The following is a 15,924-nucleotide window of genomic DNA, read 5'->3' as shown; positions in this document are numbered from 1 at the left end:
CGAATGAGTTTATAAAAAAAACAAAAGTATAGGTTGACAAAGCTAGGTAAACACCTTTGCGCAGAGAAAGGGCTGAGAGCTTCTTTGTTCCTTTGCGTTCTTTTAGCGCGTCTGTGATCTTTCTGCTGTCAACGAAAGCTGAGGAAAAGAACAAAGGCAAAAAAAAAAAAGGATGACAACGCAGACGGTTAAAAGAGGAGGTTGACTTTCCAGTGCAACGTCACAATGGCATTATACCCAAGAAAAATGTTTGCATATATACGTACGGCGTTCGCTTGCACTTGTCATATTTGCAGGTCAATCCCAGCAAAAATCTACAGCGAACAGGACGTGACAGAAAAAGAAACAAAGTTACGTACACGGCTCTGCACTCTGCTATACTACATTTCCCAATGATTTTGTGCTAATGACTCTATTGCTTTACATTGAAGACTACTGGATGTCTGGGATAAATCTCATTCACATCTTACCCAGATCATAGGAAGCCAGGTCTTGGTTCGTCCTCGAGGTCATCGAACTCCCACCCGCTGATCTCGTCGGCCTTGTATTCAAGCTCGAACTTGGCCAGCTCCGATTCGGACTCTGACGGCAGCCGTGTCCTGAGCTGAGCCGCGATCGGGGAGTCGCTTCTCGAATGGGGTGACGCGGACACTATCAAGGAACGGGATCGTTTCTTTTTCTCTGCCTGTTCTTTGATCTCAATTTGAAGCACTGGACGTGGCACGGATTCGAACTCGATGCGCAGCTTGTCAATGGTGGTAAACAGATTTTTTACCTCAGGATCATCCCTTCTGCACAAACTATAGGCACAGATCTGGCAGTGTAAAGGACGGCATGCAAATTATGTAGCCTGGACTCGAAAGATAGCACAAGAGAGATCTTGAAAAGCAACTACCTCGTTTTATAGTAATCCTGATTAGAAGAATATATTGCTCTGATACTATCAACCAAACTGAATGCAGCTACGACCTGAAATAGCCGCACACATATTGAAGAATTATGTGGCACAAAAAGATACTTTCCGAGTCAGGGTTCATGATGCCAGCTTTAACTAAAATTTTTGTGTTCTCTTCCATTAGCAGTGTATATTTTTATCATCAGTAAACAGGGTAAATAATCATCAACAAAATCACCTTTTTCTCAGTTTGGAGATATTCTTCCTCAAGGTATTTACAAGGGTTTGATTGCTTAGATGGACCATTAGCTCCATCCTCTGCTGACACGGATCTGGTGATGCAACTAAAAATGTTCAGCCACAGGGAAGATGCTTTAAACAAATTAGACTGAAAAATGAAAACCATACCTGTCACCAAATATTTTCAAGTTATCAACAAAGGTTTTGATACAGTCAATAGAAGTGCTTAGCTCTTCCTAGAATTCCAAAAGAAAATTTCAGCAGAACAACTAATATTGCTGTGCAAAAGCTCGTAAACAGAAGGCCTCAATAGCGTATCACTTCTTCGGAAAGTAAAAGTCAAATTAAGTACCATGCATGCAGAAACATGATACTTCATCAATTTCGCAAAGCAGAGTCCACATCTATCCAATTCTTCACTGAAGTCAACATAAGAGGAATGCATGTCAGCAAATATTTTGAGCCTGTAACTTCTGAGAATCATTATTAGTTATCACAATGTGTTGTTCAGGGGTTCAGGGAGAGAGCCTACTTACTTGGCCTGCTTTTCCCTTAGCTCTTCAAACAAGGACTGCAATTTCCATGTATCTTTCAAAAAGCTGATCCATGCACTGACAGTGCTTGCTTCTACTTTACATGAAGCTATGGATTTTGAAAGTTCATCTTCCTGGGGATATGACAGAAAATAAAAAATAAACGAGTGAACTGTGCTAACACAATGCATTTCTTAAACTAGAAACTAACAAACAGAAAGTTAACCTTTGTTTTTAGGTGCAACACAATCTGATTGCTGGCTTCATCAAATTGGTCGCGTTCCTCTCTAGTTTTTTTAAGCTTCACTGTAGCTACTTTCAATTTAGTATTCACCTGTAATATGAGTTTCAGAATCACTCTTAAAAACAAACATCCCGTGTAAACATTAGCCTCTACGAATAAGTAAACCAAACCAATAAAGATGTCAGATTTTAATAGACTGCTTCACCAAAAAGCAGGTCACACTAACTTAAAATATATTTGAGATGCAGGCAATAATAACATTTCTTTTCTCAAATGGTAATAATAACATTTCTGAGAAATTGATATCACATTCACAGGTCATAGTAATAATAGCATTCATATTACCACATTATAAACTAGTGTCTTGTATCCTAAGAGGAAGAAGAACTTATGATGGCTTATCAAAAATCAATTACTTTTATCAACTATATAGGCAACGTCAATGTCCACGGCAAATTTGTTGGTTGTCTCCACCCTGAACTGTTTAGCAAAAAAATCCCAGCAATTTTGCCACTATGTAAGTTGCTGAAATATATTGAACGATAGATCTTCATGAAGGTGGAAATAGAAAGAAGAATATTGCCTTCTTCAGTTCTGCCTCAAGTTGATTCCTTTGCTCCTCAAGTCCAGAGATCTCAGCAACTAATTCCTTTTATAAAACTTAATTGATTAAGCATCAATCAGGCAGATCGCAGAAGCATAAAACCAAGTGCATGGACTAAGGATTGAAAAAAAAAAATATTGGAACAGCTTGGATATCCTGCTATATTTTTTTTCTTTTGCAACTGCTTTGATGGATATGGTATTTGAAGTTAATGTTTTCCTTTTGTTTCATTGGGAAATTATGGGGTGTTTTTTGTCTGTCAATATGAATGTAGATTAAATCCTTGTTTAACCCTCTGACATAATCATTTAGCTAATAAAATACTATGGTGGTTTGCAGATGAGAGATGACTCAGTCACAAGCTAGTAGCACAAAAAAAATACCTTTTCTACACCACTAACTTCATTTGTTTTGGTGACACGGAAGATAAGAGATTCTTCCTTTTGTAGCCTGCATTGTAAAGCATAGACAATCAATTCAGTTTAAGCAGAGAGTGTCATTTCAAATGTTTTGGAACAAAATAAATCAGTGGCTCTGAAATGAACAAAAATATGCATTAGAGGAATTAACAGCATAACATATGTGTTCAATTGATATATATAAGTATGCAAGCATGTTTATGATTGATACATGCTAAATTGCTGAGACTAAATATACAGCACAAAGAATGCTCAAGGTATAAACCTATTTTCCATGATACGTTTTTCTGCTTTTGCAGATGAATTTGCAAGGGATTCAGACAAAACCTTCAGTTTATCGACCTGCAAAGTTTTATAAATGGACATTAATATAACACCCATGTATCACTTCACAAGGGAGGACAATTAGATAAGTTTTATCAAACAAAAGCGCTTTAGATTCTTCTGCTCTATTAAATTTAAGTGCTAAGTGAAGAAGCATGCAGCAAAAATAGAAGTGAAATTAATTTCGAAATAATAGGAGCATCGTGCCTTCTCAAAATGAGTCTCCAATGAATCACCAGGATGTATTGATTTCTTCTTCAATAGAAGTTCTTCCATTCTAGAGCACAGTCGAACCTCAGAAACTGCCTTTTTGAAACCCTGCAAACAGTATCATAAAGACATTGAACCTACTTACACTAACTATATTAACAATGATGAATAGTAAGTTGAACCATACTGGAATATGACAGGGAAAGAAAACCTCAGTCAACTACTGATACCTAAAGACAGCATGCATGCATGGAATAGACAAGAAAAAAAAGGTTTCTGTAGCTAAAAAAGGAAAACATGAAGGGCGGGCCTGGTGCAAGCGGTAGAGTCTTACCGCCTGTGACCGGAAGGTCCCGGGTTCGAGTCGCGGTCTCCTCGCATTGCACATGCGAGGGTAAGGCTTGCCACTGACACCCTTCCCCAGACCCCGCACAGAGCGGGAGATCTCTGCACTGGGTACGCCCTTTTTTAGTTAAAAAGGAAAACATGATATATTTCGAAAAAGAACTAAACAATGATTAAAATCCTATCTAACAGTTGAAATTACTTTTTCCTAACATAACATGTCCGTTTTTGGAATAGAAAAAACGACCTAATGTATACTTCATAAATGTTCCGTGCACTTGCACAAAGATTAGTTTACAAATATGTATTTTAAACAAATCAGAGGCACAGTATTCATTACCATACCATTTAGTTGGCATCTAGGAGAAATAAATCAATCTTACAAATACATTGCATGACAGTGCTTCCTTTTATCAATTGAAGGAAAGGATAACCCACAGTCGTACAAGCTGAATAACTTTAAACGTAGGCCTACCTCAGTGGTTGTTTGAGATTTTTTATTCTGATTGCCGGTTGATGTAGCACGAAGAGCATCCATTGAATTTATCTGCTGTTGCAACTGAGTAATTTCATTATCTAATCTGGAATTGAGAAAATAGAGGTTTTGATTTTTAAAGCATGTAAACATGAACACGCAAAAATGGAACTACAAGCACCTTCAACCCCTGCCAAGAGAAAAGAGAGAACCTTGCAATGTCAGCGTTTATCTTTAGCCCTGAGACCGCAGTCTGAGCAAACTCAAGCAGCTCATCACGTTTTGCCTGGAAAGGGAGAACATAGAAGTCAACATCACAGTTGATGCATTTTATGCTTTTGTTGGCATCTAATAACACCAGGTAGAAAGTACATTTTACATGATTTATGCAAGATAGCTCAACTTGTTGGGACTGACTAGGGGCTCTTGGTGGGTTTCAACTCTAGCCTACCCCAACTTGTTTGGGACTGATTGTTGTTGTATGCAAGATAGCTCAACGATCAAATAACTCATATGTTGAGGTGGATCTAAAAGGTTCTACGATTAAAAGTAGTTATACATGAGTACATGGTTTAATACTGAGAACAGGTAAAACAAAAAGGAAATTCATACCAACACTTCGTCACTATAACTTGAGAATAATCTTGCCAGGTCCTTTAAACTACTCAAGAGTGCATTGTGCACATCCTTCCCTCCCGAAAGGCACATTCTGTAATGAAGAACCATAGCGTTATATGTTGCTTGAATAGAGGTAAGATGGAAAAATTGAAAGGAGTATATAACTCATATTAATGTGCAAATTGCTAAATATAGTGCAGTGGGGTAAGATGGAAAAAAATTTTGTAAGTGAATCTGTATACAATGAACTTTGTGATCATGCATACATAGCCATCTTTTGTACACTAGGCTCGAGACTTGTTGTGTAAGAAACAGACGCGATCATATATGAATGGAAAATTTTCAAGAACCGAGTAACAAGACATCAAATGGTTGAATAACTTGCCCAAAAACTTCTGAGATCAATGAAACTTCTTCCTCAGTTGGGGCTTCCCTAATCTGATCATAGAAGACGAGTCAATATTTTGAAATTACCAAACAATTGTACCTACATGGCTACAACGAGACCATTGCAATACCAAATTGCACGGCCACAAACCCAACTCACCAAGGAGAGAACAACACACTCGAGGGCTTGGCTGTAGAGGAAGACATGGAAAAAGTTCATCGGCTCCGCGCTGCTCTCGTAATCGATGTACAGATCCTGCAACGCTCGCAGGCACAGGTGGTCCCGCGCCTAATGAGTCGGGATCACGCAATGCCATCCAAAAATTTCTGGAAAAGCCAGCAGCCAGGGAGGGATGCTGACCAGCAGGGGCGCGATCTGGTCCGTATTGTCCCCAAGTTGCGGCTCCCGCACCGCCTTGGTCGCGCGCTGGGTCTCCTTGAGCGCGACGAGCCACCGGCGCAGCAGCTGCACCCGCTCGTCCCCTTTGTAGGTGAGCGCCGCCTCTTCCAGCCTCTTCGCTGCCACCTTCACGCTCTTGTAGTTCCGGTTCCCCTGCGAGAGAACAGGCGCAAACCCTAGTCACGGACGATCGCCGGGAATGTACGGACAATGCGGCGGCCGTTGATGAGAGCGGAGCTAGGGGGTGGTCGGTACGGTGATGAGCCTGGCGCCGCCCGCGACAGCCTGGCCGGCGTGGTGGACGCCACTGACGACGGTGTCAAGGGAGGTGCGGACGGTGCGGGTGAGGAGGGAGCTGCGACCGCCGCTCGCCTCCACGGCGCGGTGCACCGCGCTGCGGAGCCACGACATCGCCCCGCGCCCCGGTCGTCGCCCGTCGGCTTCCCCGCCTCTTCACCCTCGAACTCTCGTTGACACAAAAAAGCGGAGAGCGTCTCGTGCGCGGGAGGCGGGGACGCGAGCGGAGCAAATGCGCCGATGCAGGGGGTGCTCTTCCCGTCCCGGTGGCGCGGTGCGGCCTACGAATGCGTGCGCCCGCGAGAAATTTGGACAATATTGCCATTGAACCCTCTTCAGCTGTGATCAGCCGCCGCAGCGGTCGGTCCATTCATAGCTGCAACATTCCCTACATAAATCTTTTTTTTTTTGCGATTCCCTACATAAATCTTTCAGCTGCTAAGCCACAAAGAAGGCGAACAAGCCTATCTCAAAAAAAAAAAAACAAGCCCAATGTTATTATCAATCATTTTTTTTCCTGAAATGTCATTTGGTTCATTTGTTATTTATTTAATGAGTTAAATGCATCAGCGGTCCTCGAACGTGTAAGGATGTGCCATTTAGATCCACGAGCTCTCAAAATGTATTTTTAGGTCCTCTATCTTGATTTTTTTGTTCACCACAGGTCCATACCGTTTTGTCACCAGTATTTTGCTTACGTGGGCACGTGGCATGTTAACATGGCAATCATTTTTACATCTAACCCCTTAGGTTTACTTTTCTCTGAGGAAACAGACCCTCTCTTTTCTTCTAGACTGTAATCTTCATCTTTTCCATTCCATACACCAGCCATGGGCCACGGCTGCAGTGGTGGAAACAGCAAAACGATAAAAGAGGGGCCAGACAAATCTATGGAGTACCGATAATGTGAAGCCATGTGAGAACCTTTGCTGTCAATGTGAAGCTATACCATCAGTTAAAACATACATACTGATTGACCCTGCAGCGCTTCCTCCAGCATGCACGCATCGCCAGTGTCGACCTAGACGAACTCGGATTGGTCGAAATTAAAGCTTAGCTGCAACGGATTTGCCTTTCTCCCTGGCAAAGTGGCAAATCAAATTAAAATGAAACAACAGCACCTGTAAGTGGCATCGATTCAGGGCCTATTTGGTTCCAAATAAGTCACCTACTTATAAGTTAAAAAGTAAAATAAGTGACTGATTTTGCCAAACACCACCAACTTATAAGTCACCCCTGCTTATAAGAAATAAGCTGGTTCATCCCTGCTTAAAACTTATAAGCCACCCTTTTTTGCGTGGGGCCTACACCTTTCACTTAACAGGCATGAGCTTATAAGTCATCTACAACCAAACAGGCATGACTTATAAGTCACTGATTTTCAGTCACCTGACTTATGGAAACCAAACAGGGCCTCATTTCATCCACAGCAGAAAAGGCTAGACTGCTACACCTACCGGTTGCTGCCTCCGACAAGGATGTCGAGGTCGGGGCGGAGCCTGGAGAGCGAGGTGGTAGTGGTCCGTGGAACCCCCGACGTGGCCAGTGCCGCCGAGGCCCGAGGCCGAGCATGAGCACGCGACCGGTCATCCAGGGCTTGCTCCTCCGCAGCTCCGCTAGGCTTGGGCGGCGTCCATGGAGCCGGAGGGTGCTGGCGCGGCCGCGGGAGCGGAAGGCGCGCACGCTCTCACGGTGATGCCCACGGCGCCCATCTCGGTACGGTGCAAAACTGCGAATGTGATGCGACGCGAGTCTCCTCTCGTCCGTGATGTTTCCTCTGCTTCCAATTCTGACAGATGACTGTTCGCTTAGTTGATAAGTCATGGACCATGACTAAAAGTATTATTGACTGATTTATCAGAAAAAATATTATTTGTTGGTTAAGAAAGTATGGCGTATAAGCGGAGCGAACGTGACCAGAAATCACGAGACGGAGATCTAAAATCTTCCACGCTGCATGCTGGGCTGTGGGCTTGGCCGCACAGGGGCATCAAAAAGATTTCGGCCGCATGGGGGAGGGGCCACGGCCCTGCTGGCCCCCCTGGTTCTGCCTCTATATGGTTGCCCACCCACCCCATCAGAAATAGCTCCAACACTGAGTTTTTTTTCTCGAATACGCAAAAGATTTACATATCATTATATTAAGGAGAAGAGTTTAAAGAAACATACAACACACTTCTATCGAACACCGAAGGAGGTCGACCTAATACAGCCAAAGCTAGACCATCTAGCAAAACCCAAGACCCCTCGGCTGGCACGTCCACAGCTCGCGACCCATGATGAGAGCCATGCTGGGATTCACGGGGACTGAGTATGGGTGTGCTCACGCAGCAGGAGCCCACGGTAGGCAAGAGAGGCGAGGAGAACGACATGCCGTGGCCATGATGTCATCGTCCAGCGAGGAGAAAACGAGCAGCTCCATGCAGCAAGTGCCCGCTGGCGCATGCGGTCATAAGCAAGATGTCACGCGCAAGCACGAGCTCAGCCGCTGACGCTGCAGGGGCGTGACATCGGCCTTCAGCGCAAGCAGGCACAAGCTCGAGCCGCCACTATAGGCGTCGCTGCTCTCGCTCATGGCATGCCCCACGGTGGGGGCACCCATGGTGCTCGCCGATGCACGGCCAGACGGGAGGAGGGGAGGCGGCGGCCGTGGCGGAGGTGGAGGTGGAGGCGGAGCGGCTCATTGCGCTCCTGCCGTGTGCTGTTCATGCTAGCCTCATCGTTGACCTCGGTGCCTAGGTCATCGCGCGACTGTGTCGTGTGCTAGAGCATGTTCCACGATGACGGCAAGCTCCACCTCCTGCCCACCTATTCGCACGACTTCCACTCCCGCTACATGACCCATGGCTTCGTGCGAACCCAGATCCTGTCCGCTGTGTCAGTGTGAGAAAGAAGAATGATAAAAACTCAGTTTGTATTTCATCAAGGCTTATGCCTATAGAAATACTATATAACACACATGTGTTTTAGCACCAAAAAATACATGGATTTTTTTATCTCTCTCTCTCTCTCTCTCTTTCTCACCGGTGCTGGTAGTAATCACGTCGATCGCATAGTTTGTAGAGTGTAGACGATGCAAGTGTAATAGGGGTCGCCAGCCAACAACCTATGACCACGTGACAGCTCAGCTGAAGGCCGCATCATCGATCGGTTCGGCTATGCAGTTGTGTACGTTGCGTGTGCGAGATCCCCAGTGGCTTCGCCACATGCTTACCCAGGATCTATGATTTGTCCTTCCATAGAAAAAACTTGTTATCTATGATCTGTGATCTGGAGGCTAGAGGTAGAAGAAGGATGGAGACTGTTGGATCTTAATCCTATGGTGCAAAAAAATTCATATGTTGAAACTACATAAAACACATAGTTGTGTAGTAGACAGACTATATGCCTATATACATGTACATCACGATCATAACTAGCTAGATGCAAGGAGAGCCAAGGAACGTATGCATGTACATCTCTCGGCCAGAACTAGCTAGACTCAAGGAGAGCCTAGGAACATGCTAATGTGTGCTAACACGCTGTGCCGCACCTCCATCGCGCTGCCCCACCCACCGCTCATAGACCTCTGTGTGGAGCTCGGCAACGTCAGCAGCCACTGCTCCAACAAGGATGTTGCGGCAGCAGTCCGCGCATACCCGCTCGCTTGTGGTGTCCCCAACTCGGCATCATCAGAGCACCTCGTCGAGGAGGAGCTCTAGGTCATGCTCAAACTAAGCTCGCGTGCCACTGCCGGGTCCAGCGACCCATCAACCCTGTAGTCACATCAGCAACAGCAGAACAAGCTTGCCACAGTGGAACACAGGCAGCTGCTGTCACCGTCGTACATGGGCCTAACCCCTATGGCATCGTTCATGTCGACAGCAGAGCGCTAGAGCAACTAGTGGAACAGCTAAACGCACCGGTGCAGCAGCAGGCGCTGGAGCAGCCGATACGACATTGGGACCGTGATGACCGCTAGTGCTGCACGGGTGTGATCTCGGCCGCCAACTATGCATGGCATGCTGTCGTCGACACAGGCGAGCCCCCATGGGTATGACCTAGCCACGCCACTAAGACTTGTGAGGAGGGGTCGATGAGCTTCGTGTGCAATCATGGAAAAATAAGTAAAGGAGACGCAAAATGAGCGTGAGGGGTTAAATGCAAAATTGACTGCCATGTTGGCACGCCACATAAGCAAAATACTACTAACAAAGCAGTATGGACCTACGGTGAACCAAGAATCAAGATAAGGGATCTAGAAATACATTTTGAGAGTTCGTGGATCTAATGACACACCCTTGCAAGTTTGAGTACCGCTGATGCATTTAACTCTTATTTAATTGATTTTGGTAAAGAATATTCGTGAGCTTTTATTTTTTTCTCCTCTATAGTCAATTTACTTGCAGAGATGCTATCGCCCAGACGTACGACGCCCAGGACTTGTTTGAATGTAGCTCCATCAGTCAACGGTTAAACAATTCCACCAACCATGGGCTGGCGTCGTGGTCCACCAATGGGAGTCCGATCAGGCTGCTCGTAGTAACAAAACAACGAAGCAGTATCCCTGCCCTACACGCGTAAGAGAGAAAGGGAGAGCTCATGCCCAAGTCTGTGCTGCCATCCCTCGGTGTGCCCCATACACCGACCCACGTTGTGCCCCCTCCGTAGTTTGAGAAGGACGCAAGGCAACAGAAGGCGAGGAGGAGACACCAAGACAAGGCAACAAAAGGTGAGGAGGGAGATGCAACACCCGATCTACTTTTAAAATATCCAGATGCAACACTTGCAACATATATATGAAGACATATGAAACACTTAAAGCATTAGTCTGAAACACTTGCAAGAACACCTAAAAACATTTGAAAATCATTCCAAACATACGCAACATCCACATAAAATACTTGCAACATATGTGCAAAACATATGCAACATCTAGATAAACACTCTTGCAACAAACATCTGAAAAAATAGAAGAAACATTGGGAACAGACGTTAGCAACATACGTGTACAACCAATGCAGCATATGCAACATCTCGATCAACTTTTTGCAACATCCATATGAAATATTTGCAACATACCTCTAAAAACATCTGCAATACTTGAAACAAACGCTTGCAACATGTACTTTCAAGTGCAACATTTACTTTCTGCTTAAGAAATGGAGGCTTACCGACGTGTGGAGTTCACTTGACGCAGCCGCACCGTCACCACCATCGACCAGCGCCACCATCGACCAGATCGAATCCGCCTACCACGAGACCATGCGGGGACCCCTTTGTGGCCACTGGTATCATGGGCTCCATGCAGCCCCTGCAGCTGGCACCACAGTCCCCACCACCATCGAATCTCTCGCTATGTAATGGATCTAGTGGAAGGAGTAGCATGGCAGAGTGGGGCGGAGACGCGTGATGCGGGCGAGTGGCGCTAGCGATGCCATGTGATGTGGGCGATCGGTGTGAGCAGGTTGGTCCGTCCGGATGGATGCCCGACTCTAATCATTGGCCCCCGTTCGCTTCGCTGAAAAAACAAGCAAAAACACTGTTCCAGCTGATTTATTGTGAGAGAAAAACACTGTTTCAACTGAAAAACAAGCTGAAAAAGATGGATTATAAGAGAAGCAAATAGGGCCATTATTGATTTACTGGTGCCTTTATCATTGATAGGTGGGGCCTAATTCTTATCAGACCCACCTGGCAAATACATTATGTAGTTAGAGCCTGCTTGGTTCATTTCTAAATTTTGCCATGCCAAATATTTGGCAAGCCATTATTTTGGTTAGTACTTGGTTTGTTACCAAAACTTGCCAAACTCTCAAATTTGTCTTGCCAAATCTATGGAATGTGCGGGCTCTAAAACACCTGAGCATGGAGAGTTGACATTCAGACATTGGACAACACGAAGATGTTTGGTTGCAAGTACTACAAGTATAGAATTATTGATCTATTCTAATCACATAGTCATAGATCTAGCCGAGTACATCTTGTAAATGGATAACATATCCTAGTACATGAACTAGATAGAGATTAGAGGGAGGAGTAGTGCTTGGTTATCGACCATCGTAGGCCTTTGATCTAGAGGCATCTGCCATGGCGTTACGTCGGTGTCACCGTGAGGGCAGTGACGGTCGGTGAAGACGGTATCGGTGATGGGCGGTGGTGACCGCTGGTGAAGACCGGTGGTGGCGCGGTGCAGTGGTGGCGATGATGCAGTCCGGTGGCGGCACGACTGGTGGCTTCGTGTCACTAGCTGCGCGCCCTCTAGATCGGATTAGGGATTTCGATGGAGAGCTCGGGTTAGGCAAACCTCGTACTTAGAGCCACCGACCCCAACCTCTATTTATTGCATAGTATGACAGGGGCCCTCCAGCCATAGTTTGCTAGGCACCCCCCGATCAGGGCGCGGATCAAAGGCCCAACTAGGCCATTGGACCTAGTTTGGGATTAGAGATCAATCTAACAATCTCCCCCTTGATCTCCTACCATCTTTCAATTTCATATCATTTACTTTTGTTTATTACATTATAGATTAGCGCATAGAGCATGTTTCATCGTCACGGTCAATTGCCGATAGATTTAACAACTACAACGCACCACTCTATTCTAGAGATACTTAACTTTGGGCCTTCTTTTGTTCAGGAATTGTCGGGTACCTTAGAATGGGGTACCACAAGCAAAACATCAAATGGGTCGCTAGAGTCCCATCTAAAAAATAAATAATAATAAAAGCTAGAAGGCAAGTCGTGGGCCCCTCACCCGCCATGATCGAGCCCACTGGGTCCTCCTCCTCCTCGCCTCGAGCCTCAAGCAGGAGGTCTCGGCATCTTGATGCAAACTCCGCTTCGTGCGAGGCTCCCCAGGAAGGCCTCGGCAGGGAACGCCGTCTCCGTCTCGCCCGAGGCTCTCCACGGAAGGCCTTGGCAGGAGGCGCGTTCTCCATCTCGCGCGAGGCCTCTCGCCCGAAGCCTCGACAAGGAGCCTGATCTCCATCTCATGCGAGGCCCCTCGCCCGAAGCCTCGGCAAGGAGCCTGATCTCCGTCTCGCGCGAGGCCTCTCGCCCGAGGCCTCGGCAAGGAGCCTGATCTCCATCTCACGTGAGTCCTCATTCTCCGTGTCGCTCGAGGCCGGCTCGTCCATGGTCCGTCGCCCCCCGCCTCGGCCGACCCTCCCGACAGCGTGTCATGTCTCATTAATGCTTCAACCACTCCCGCAATCTCAGCCGCATGGTGGCTCAATGCCACAGGACGGCCGACATGACCCGAGGTCGCATCAGTGCCATACCGGCCAGGACAGGGCACGGCAGGGATTACCGGCCACTATGTCCTACCACTGTATCCACGATCAGCGCCATACTGGCCAGGACAGGGCACGGCGGGGATTATCGGCCACTGTGTCCTACCACTGTGTCCACGATCAGCGCCATACCAGCTGGGACAGGGTACGACGGGGGTTACCGGCCACTGTGTCCAAATGTTGTACCCATGATCGGCCGCCCGCTCAAGGCCTCGGCACTGTATACCAGGGCCTCGGTGATCTTGGGGTTCGAGCCTGCCGAGACCCCCCACCGCAGTACAAGCCTCGGCACTGATCAAGTCTCAGCCTCGCGCACAGTCCGTCCACAGTAGCTTGCACGTTCGCCGCCACATCCACTCCGAGGCATTCCTAGGGCTCCCACGACGCATGGGACCTGATGGGACGACCACGCCACCCCAGTACTCCAAGGACAGACCACTCCGACGACCATGCCGCCATAGGAACAGGCCACAGGGTTCGGACATGCCGCCCCTGTTGGCATGACGCCGCATAGTAATATGTGTACTGTCCCTGTCCTCCCTTCAACTATAAAAGGAGAGGACTTGGGCCACTTAGAGGGGGGAAGATCGGGGAGAACACCCTGTAACACACACACACACACACATTCCCGCCGCTTGAGAGCAACGTCTCAGATGGCCCACACGACACCTTGCTGAGACCTGGGACTAGTTCCCTCTTTCCCTTAGCTTGTAACCCCCTACTACGAGCACTTCGGTGCAAGGAATACAAGTTCGATCTCTCATACTACACGTAGGGTACCGATTGCCCAAACCAGTATAAATCTTATGTCTCTTTGCATCACCATCCGGAATCAGGAGCACGTAGAACAAATTCACTAGTCGGTCGAGGACCCCCCGGTCTGGAACACCGACAGTTGGCGCGCCAGGTAGGGGACGCTGCGTGTTAGTTTCGTCATCCCAGCAGGTTCTGGATGGCAGACCCCGGACGACCATTGCGTCTCGGCACCGTAGTTTGGTTTGAGCCCGCTGAGACCATCAAACTCATCCCGGTCGACCCCGCCTGCCCCGACGACCGGGCGCTGAGGGTCAGCGCCACCCTCGACATCAAATAGGAAGCCGTGCTCGTCGACTTTCTCCATGCGAACACCGACATATTCGCATGGAGTCCCTCGGACATGCCAGGCATACCAAGGGAGGTCGCCGAGCATGCCTTGGACATCCGGGCCAGATCTAGACCGGCGAAGCAATGCCTGCGCCGCTTCGACGAAGAAAAGCGCAGGGCCATTGGAGAGGAGGTGCAGAAACTCTTGGCAGCTGGGTTCATCAAGAAAGTGTCCCACCCAGAGTGGTTGGCTAACCCCATTTTAGTCAAGAAGAAAATGGGAAATGGAGGATGTGTGTAGACTACACCGGTCTAAACAAAGCCTGTCCAAAGGTCCCCTTCCCATTATCTTGAATCGATCAAATCATTGATTCCACCGCAGGGTGTGAGACCCTGTCTTTCCTTGATGCGTACTCCGGCTACCATCAGATCAAGATGAAAGAGTCCGACCAGCTCATGACTTCTTTCATCACACCGTTCGGCATGTACTGCTACGTGACGATGCCCTTCGGCCTCAGAAACGCAGGTGCCACATACCAGCGGTGCATGACCCAGGTCTTTGGCGACAACATCGGGCAGACCGTCAAGGCCTACGTAGACGACATTGTGGTCAAAACCAGAAAGGCTGAGAATCTCATGAATGACTTGAGGGTAACCTTCAAATGCCTTAAAGAGAAGGGCATCAAGCTCAATCCCGAGAAGTGTGTGTTTGGGGTCCCCCGAGGCATGCTCTTGGGATTCATAGTCTCGGAATGGGGCATTGAGGCCAACCCAGAGAAGGTCTCGGCGATAACCAGCATGGGACCAATCAGAGACCTCAAGGGAGTGCAGAGGGTCATGGGATGCCTCGCGGCCCTGAGCTGCTTCATCTCGCGCCTTGGCGAAAAAGGTTTGCCTCTGTACCAACTCTTGAGAAAGTCCGAGCGTTTTTCTTGGACCCCCGAGGCCGAGGAAGCCCTCAATAGACTCAAGAGGCTGCTCACCAATCCTCCCGTTCTGATACCCTCGGCCATGGACGAGGCCCTCTTACTCTATGTCACCGCAACAATCCAAGTGGTCAGCGCCGCCATAGTAGTAGAGAGGTAGGAAGAAGGGCATACTCTGCCTACCCAGCGACCTGTCTATTTCATCAGTGAGGTGCTCTCTAAGACCAAGGCATGCTACCCCCACATCCAGAAGCTAGTCTACGCCGTGGTCCTGGCCCGGTGCAAACTGCGCCACTACTTCGAGTCGCACCCGGTGACTGTGGTATCATCCTTCCCCCTAGGTGAGATAGTTCATAACCGAGAGGCCTCGGGTAGGATAGCCAAGTGGGTTGTCGAGCTTATGGGGGAAACCCTGACCTTTGCGCCTTGAAAAGCGATCAAGTCTCAGGTCTTGGCTGATTTCGTGGCTGAATGGATAGATACCCAACTACCACCTGCTCAAATCCAGACGGAGTGCTGGACCCTGTACTTTGATGGATCCTTGATGTAGACCGGGTAGGCCTGGGTCTGCTCTTCGTTTCGCCCCTCGGAGTACACATGCGCTACATGGTGCGGCTCCACTTCGCTGCCTCCAACAACGTGGCCGAATAT

General features: G+C 47.7%; 1 protein-coding gene across 6 annotated transcripts; it reads right to left on the bottom strand.

Moving 5' to 3' along the window:
• Positions 1-119: 119 nt before the first annotated feature.
• On the bottom strand, positions 120-6,265 carry LOC136540859 (uncharacterized). 6 transcript variants are annotated; one of them, XR_010780031.1, is made up of 19 exons: positions 5,950-6,265; positions 5,656-5,847; positions 5,455-5,583; positions 5,293-5,345; positions 4,902-4,998; positions 4,502-4,575; positions 4,290-4,395; positions 3,467-3,577; positions 3,201-3,277; positions 2,900-2,966; positions 2,496-2,561; positions 1,895-2,002; positions 1,672-1,802; positions 1,488-1,554; positions 1,304-1,371; positions 1,134-1,227; positions 896-969; positions 267-800; positions 120-138 (listed from the first exon to the last, which is right to left on the bottom strand). XR_010780031.1 is itself a non-coding variant. In XM_066532889.1 (18 exons), the coding sequence occupies exons 1-18, from the start codon at positions 6,103-6,105 to the stop codon at positions 476-478; spliced, it is 1,995 nt and encodes a 664-aa protein (XP_066388986.1). In that variant the 5' UTR covers positions 6,106-6,265; the 3' UTR covers positions 221-475. The 6 variants fall into 6 exon arrangements, 5 of the variants coding, with proteins under 5 accessions (XP_066388986.1, XP_066388988.1, XP_066388985.1 ...); XM_066532889.1 differs by lacking the exon at positions 120-138 and having other exon boundaries at positions 221-800; positions 4,290-4,364; positions 4,471-4,575; XM_066532891.1 differs by lacking the exon at positions 120-138 and having other exon boundaries at positions 221-800; positions 4,290-4,361; positions 4,471-4,575.
• Positions 6,266-15,924: the final 9,659 nt, after the last annotated feature.

This window comes from Miscanthus floridulus, chromosome 2, assembly GCF_019320115.1.
Source record: "Miscanthus floridulus cultivar M001 chromosome 2, ASM1932011v1, whole genome shotgun sequence".
Taxonomy (NCBI): domain Eukaryota; kingdom Viridiplantae; phylum Streptophyta; class Magnoliopsida; order Poales; family Poaceae; genus Miscanthus; species Miscanthus floridulus.
Note: the sequence above shows the minus strand (reverse complement) of the source record. Positions and strands in the feature narration are given on the sequence as shown.